Source organism: Cornus florida, unplaced genomic scaffold, assembly GCF_030987335.1.
Source record: "Cornus florida cultivar Cherokee Brave unplaced genomic scaffold, ASM3098733v1 CherokeeBrave_3.0.0_Hap2_Chr11, whole genome shotgun sequence".
Taxonomy (NCBI): Eukaryota; Viridiplantae; Streptophyta; class Magnoliopsida; order Cornales; family Cornaceae; genus Cornus; species Cornus florida.
Genome location: NW_026775581.1, coordinates 96645184 through 96652734, shown reverse-complemented (window position 1 = coordinate 96652734; position 7551 = coordinate 96645184). Strand labels below are relative to the sequence as shown.

At 34.2% G+C, this 7551-nt stretch overlaps 1 protein-coding gene across 1 annotated transcript; it reads right to left on the bottom strand.

The window, feature by feature from the left end:
* Window positions 1-5561: 5561 nt before the first annotated feature.
* Window positions 5562-6302, bottom strand: LOC132281616 (uncharacterized). Its single transcript, XM_059783311.1, has one exon. It carries the CDS (start codon window positions 6300-6302, stop codon window positions 5562-5564), a length of 741 nt encoding a protein of 246 aa, XP_059639294.1.
* Between the last annotated feature and the right edge of the window lie 1249 nt (window positions 6303-7551).

Below are 7551 nucleotides of genomic sequence, written 5' to 3'. Positions count from 1 at the left end.
CAATTTAAAAATAGTCTGTCAATCAACCACGAAAATCATAAGTTTATAAAGGATCAAAATCATACTGGCATGCCCCCGGGGGCTTGACCAAGTTGATAAGGTAATGATCTGGGAATGCTCATGTCCCATATTTGAACCCGTCCATCGCCATTATAACCCTCGACTGAAATTGTTGCTGAGGAAAAAAAAAAAAATCACACTGGCATAGAAATACATTTTACACAAGAAAAAGTGCAAAATGGTAATTAATAGTGCTTACTAATAGCATAAAATAGAAAAAGTGCAGAATAGGTAAATCATTTTTTGGGAAAATTTCCACGCGTTTTTTGAAGTCTCTTGGAATAACCTTCTTTCACATGTACATTAGAATGATGATTAGCCGGAAATTCATGAAAATGAATTATGATTTGTAAGACAAAGTATTGACCATGATTAGAATGCTAATAAATTGTCATTGGGGTCAAACTCATCACTTAAAGGTAACGGTAGATATTGTCATATAATCCCTCTCTCAAGAGCTTATTTACTTGAAAATTAGAAAAATACATGAAAATGATTTTTGAGAACATATTTCTTGGAATATTTTGAAAATTTTATGATTGTATAGTTGAAAACAAATTCCATGGGAAAAAATAAGAAAAATTAAAATAATAGGAATTTTGGAATTAAACATGTTTTATCAGCATGCCAACCGCCAACAACTTTATCATCCTGGTTTCAACAAAATCTAAAATTTTATAAAACATGTAAACATAAAGTTAATTAATAATTATTTCCAAAACCCAGCTAATTTATAACTAATACTTCTATTTGCTAAATTCAGAGACATTAAGCAGAATGATAACATTTGGTTTTTGATTGCTCACAAAGATCACAAAGGATATGGAAACACCCTCAAATATGTGCAAAGTAATGAGGATTATTAGAAATTGCACATAGTGAAAGTGCATGATTACTATGTCATGATTGACAAGTATATATTTCTAAAATATAATATGAAGAGAAAGAGGGTGGCTAAAAAACATGTCTTCTCCCAAACTGTGAATCATGTGGGGCTTTTTTTTTTTCTTTTTTTTTATTTAATTATTTTTTATTTTTTAAATCGAATTATTCAACCACTGAGTAAATTTTGAAATTAAAATTACCGCAAGTGGGAAAATGCAATAGGTGCTACAATAATTTTTTGCAATGCAAATGGAGAAAATGTATAAAAATATATAAAAAAAAAGTAAAATTTGTTGAAGTTTAGTCAAGTTAGGCATCCATAACGGTTCTTAATTTAGTTTAAAAAAATTAAATTAAAGAGAGAAAATATATAAAATAAAAAAATAAAATTTGTTGAAATTTAGTCAAGTTAGCATCCATATATGTTCTTAATTTAGTTTTAAAAAATTAAAATTTAGTATTAAGGAACTAAAAGGTTAGCAAGTTATTAGACTATGCTTATTTAGTTGTGTGGAACCAATCTTCATCGCTGCACTGAAAAATCAATAAAATAATAAAGCATTCAAAATCAATATATAGTGTGTGATTATTTACTTATATGTAAAAACATAAAATCTGACAATAATTTATATATAAGTTGTACAATAATCCATAACCGCTCACTTATCTTGGTAAGTGATAAGTGAAATTAGATAATCATTCTGTACACAATCAACACGGAGGGGGAAAAAAAAAAAGAGTAATAATAAAAACAAACAAGATAGAATAATCAAAATGGAAACTCAAAAAAAAGAAAAAAATCAAATTCCATTTTTATGTTAGTAATGCCTTTACCCTTTCTGCAACAAAATAATCTATAGTATATTATACCATCAAATTCTTCAATATAAAATTGTCTCTGTAAAACTATCCCATGTTTCATCAGTCTTTCTTTTCCTATAAAAAAATAAACTGCTTCAAAGATTAATGTGGAATTAAAATAGTGGAAATACACAATCATCCTTAACACAATCAGCATGGAGGAGAAAAAGAGTAATTATAAAAACAAATAAGATATTCTTAAACATTAGAACAATCATAATGGAAACTCAACAAAATAAATAAATAAATAAATAAAATTCCGTTTTTATGTTAGTATAGTCCTTACCCTTTTTGCAATAAAATAATCTTTCTTATATTATACCATCAAATTCTTTAATACAAAATTGCCTCTATAAAACTATTCCCTATTTCATCATTCTTTCTTGGGTTAAGTGCAAAAAAAAACCCCGATATATAGCCTTTGTGCAGAACAAGTCCCTACTTTTTAAAAAAGTGCATGCAAGTCCTCAAAATTCAAAAAAAGGTGCATTACAGGTCCCTCTGACAACTTTTTACGAAAAGTAAAACTTAAAACCCCATTTTACCCTTTTCTTTCCCATTTTGGCCCTCACAATTTGTGTAGAAAAGCCCCTCAGCATTTGTGTATAAAAGGCCCCCAGCACCTTATACCAATTCGTCTCTCTCTCTACATGATCACTGTTCCCTTTCCCTCTCTCCTTCTCTCTCTTTCCATGCATGTGAGTTTCAATTCTTGTTTCCTTTGTTTATTTTTTTAGTTCTCTATTTCTTCATTTTTTTCTTTATCCATAACTGCACACTATTTATGTTATTAATTATCTCAGAAATTTTTTTCATTTACTCCAAAACATGCCATCATCTTTAAGCTCAAGAAGCCATTGTTACCCATATGGGAGGTCAGTGAAAGAATATTATTGTAAATGTGGAGTTAAAAGTCCTTTGAAGGTGTCATCTACCCAATGAAATCCTGGTAGAAGGTTTTACGGGTGCGCCAACTACAGGACTGGTTCATGTGGTTTTTTGAGGTGGGAGGATGAAGAATTGCCTGATTATTACCGTAAATTGATTTGGGATCTTATGACAGAGATACGAGAGCTGCGGGACTTGCAAAAAGCTGATTCTCCAGTAATTGGTCAAGCTCGAACCATGAATGTGAATGATGACAGGCTTTTGGAGATGGAAAACATGATAGCAGAATTAAGAGAGATGAAGCACACAGGATATGCCCAACCTAAAAGAAGATGCATACCTCAGTTTTCCATTCTCAATTTTCTTTTGGGGTTCTTTACTTGTGTTGTATTGTTCAAGCTACTAATGTAAAACATTGTAAACAAAAACATGTTTTGTGGTTCTTTACTTGTGTTACATGTTCGAATGCAAATCTAACATGTTTGAATGTTGTCTAACCTGTTTGAAAGCAACTACAACCTATTTGATTTTTATTTTTTACATACAACTACAACTTGCACCATATTGTACCCAACACTACTCACATACATAAACATTGTACACAACAACACTCATATACACAGACCTACTGCACCACCCATTCAATGGTGACCAACCATTCAATAAATGACCAACTATAGCCTGCACCACCCATTCAATGACAACATTCAATAAGTTAAATAATCACAACCACCAACAACATAGACATACATAATTTGCTTCATAGTTCCCAAATAACATACATATATATTGCTCCACGTAGAGACACATACATACATATATTAAAAACATACATATGTATTACAGCTCCATAGTTCCCCAACAACACAGCACACACATACATACATATTGCAGCTCCATACATACATAAATATTGCAGCCAGTCAAACAAATGTTAAAAACAAAAACAATAGTTGTCCATTTGTTAATCCATGAATCAAATACACAAATGATTACTTTAGATTTACCATACAAGTCGCAAATTGTCCACTAGCAAAAGGCAACACCTTGGACTGAAGTAAATTGAAACTTGGATGAAACAAAGGCAACAGTTTTAGACAGTGGAATCTGCAACAAATAAATGGTACAAGATAATTAAAAATGCCCTACGCAAGTATGTGTTTTGAATGGAAAAGAAGTAAAATTAAAAATTCATTTACCTAGAACCACCAATCTTGGCTTTCTTGGGTACCATTCCCTAGTGTATGTGGCATGTCAACAATCTGAGACTGAGAAACATTGATAACCTATAAAGATGGTAAAGTTAAAGTTGAGTTGACAACACTTATAAAATAATAATAATAATAATATAAATCAATCCATATACCTCACTGTTGATCCCACTAGCCATCACTGGGACATCAGTCAAGTTGTCGGCACCAATGTCAACATTTACAGCCATATGACTGCCACCACCCCTGCCTCTCACAGCACCTCTACCACCCCTGCCTCTCACAACACCTCTACTTCCCATAGCATTGTTAGTAGCAACACCACCACTCAGTGAAGTACTTCCCAACACATTGTTACTCCCAAGACTTCTACCAATTCTTTTCCTACTCCCAACACCACTGCCTCTCACTCTCACTGAAGTACTGACTCTCATTGAAGTACTGCCCATAGCATTGTTACTCCCAACACCACCACTGCAATTAAGAACAGTTTCAGTAGCCTTTTGAACATGCAATACTCCAAGTTGAGGGTTTTTGGGTCTACCTTATTTGCTTTTAGGTGGTCCTCTCTGCACTTGTTCATTTTTGCAGGTCCTTGAGTTGTGACCAGTTAATTGACATTTTCCACAAATAAGGTGAGCCCTTTGTTTGTACACACGTTTTCCACTTGATGTACCTTCATCACAAGCTTTCTTCCTCAATTTCTTTGGTCTGCCTGGGGGTTTCCTAGCTATAGGAGGAATAATTGGAACCACTCCAGTTACTTCTTTCATATTTCTCAATGTCATTGGATATACCATCCCTGCATATGACTTCAAGAATGTTTCCTTATAAAAGTATGGGTCAACAAAGTCTTCAAGAACTGCCCCTCTTTTCTTTTGTATAGCTGCACATGCATGCTTGCATGGGATACCTGTGACATCCCATGCCCTACAAGTACAGCTTTTTTAATGTAAGTCAACAGTCTCATTCACTCCTCCATCTTCAACCTCATAAATGGCTTTTCCAGAGAGGTGAGCAGGACAACTCATTGAGTTCCTCTTGTTCAGTTTTAGCTGAGCTGTTGGAGCTAGACACAACAACCCCAAGGACTTTCTGATCATTTCAAGCATGGTGATGATGGGCTTATCTCTAGCCTTTAGTATGTGTGAATTCCATGATTCACACATATTATTGTTGTTAAGGTCACACTTTGACCATTCTGAGTACTTACACTTAGCCCACAGGTGAGGGGGTATCTTGGCCAACCAATCATATGCATCTGTGTTAATTTCTCTGATTATCTGCATGTGTCCCTGAAAGTCTACCATTGTGAAAGAATTTGCTGCATCCCATAACTCTTGCTTCAACTCCAAGCCTGGGAACTTCTTTTTGAAGTTGTCATACATGTGCCTTACACAGAATCTGTGATCTGCCCCAAGCTTCTCAAGTGTGTCAACCAAACCCTATAATAAAATCATAATATCAGTAAATGAATTTTAAACTATCTGAAAATGTATTTTAAAGTATTAATAAATGCATTTATACTATCAGTAAATGCAGTTTTAAACTGAAAGTCTGTAAAAGAATTTTCTAACATACCTTTTGTCTGTCTGAAATGAATATTATTTCTTTGTGGGGGCAAAACAAATCCATGAGGTTATACAGAAACCAATCTCAAGTTTCCTTTGTCTCTGCTTCCACAATACCAATTGCAACGGGATAGAAGCTATTGTCCCTATCTCTACCAATAGCACTTAGTAAATGTTGATTGTAATGAGTTTTTAGAAAGCAACTATTTAAGCCAATGAATGGCCTACAACCCTCTTTAAAGCCTCTCCATATTGCATTCAATGAGAAAAACAGTCTCTCAAACCTTGTAGACTTCCCATCTGGCTCTAAGCATGCATCAACCCTAGCAACACTTCCGGGATTTGTCTTCAATACCAACTGACAATACTCTCTGATTTTTGAGAATTGATCTTCATGTGTGCCATCAATCATCAGCTGACATTTCCTTTTTGCCCTATAAATTTTGAACCTATTAACTATCAGGTTCAAATCATCAGTAATCTGACCCATAAAACCAGAATTTTTCCACTCAGGGTCCCTCCTAAACCTATGCACATACTTCTTTGCAAGATAAGAAGATGTTGCTAGTCTGCTTGTTTGAACTTCAGAGCAGTTATGTTCATCATTGAATGTACTAATCACAATGGCACTATTTGATTTTCTCTTTGAAGCATGTATCCTCCACCCACACTCATTTCTACATATACATGTAACCCTTTTTCCATCATTTTTAACAAACTTGATGTCATATTTGTTCTTGATAGCATGGTCTCTCAACACATCTTTGAATTCTGCAAATGTAGCAAATTCCATTCCCACCATTAATATTTTTTCCTTCTCTCCCATTTCTCTCCTAGCAATGAAATTCTGATTTTTTGCAAGGAATATGTATCTCATCATCTGAGTCACTATGGATACTCCATAGCTCATCACTTGGTGCATAAACTGAGACATCATCTAACTCTTCACTATCTTCCCCATCATATATTTCATCATCTTCATCAACTGAGGCATCATTGTGCACATTCTCTTCAACACTTACAGGTTGCACATGGTCATTGTTAGGCTGCACATGGTCACTGTTAGGCTGCAAATGGTCACTGTCATCCATTGATTGGGTTAAATATTCTGTCCACCGATACTGAACTTGTGCACTAAACCTATAATCCTCATTCTCAGTATTAGTGACATAAATCTTAATCAAAGATGAGCTGTTGTAAGCCATAAACATCTGCATAACACTCCCATCATTAATTATCTGCATCAAGTGTCCACCAATAGGATCTCTGTAGAACATTTTACTCTCACCCAACTGTAGCATATCCACCATGTCTTCCAATTCAAAGTAAGACATCATGTCAGGGTCCACATTGTCAACTAACTCTATGCTACCACCAACATAGTTGTTGCGTTGATTCAACTTTCCCGAATGATGGAACTGAAGTATGTATGTCTTCCCCATTTACTAAACAACCATACAATGTTAGTGTATACATAATAAAATATAAACCATCACAAACCACAATTATATAAGCTTTTGTCACAAGCATGCATGCATATTAGAGCGGGATCTATGGATTCGTCATGCAATATGCATGTCATGCACTAAAAAACAATGTTATTGTATAAATAATAAAATATAAACCGTCACAAGCCACAACTATATAAGCTTTTGTCACAAGCATGCATGCATATCAGAGCGGGATCTATGGATCCGTCATGCAATATGCATGTCATGCACTAAAAAATAATGTTAGTGTATAAATAATAAAATATAAACCGTCACAAGTCACAATTATATAAGCTTTTGTCACAAGCATGCATGCATATCAGAGCGGGATCTATGGATCCGTCATGCAATATGCATGTCATGCACTAAAAAACAATGTTAGTGTATAAATAATAAAATATAAACCGTCACAAGCCACAACTATATAAGTTTTTATCACAAGCATGCATGCATATCATAGCGGGATCTATGGATCCGTCATGCAATATGCATGTCATGCACTAAAAAATAATGTTAGTGTATAAATAATAAAATATAAACCGTCACAAGCCACAACTATATAAGCTTTTGTCACAAGTATGCATG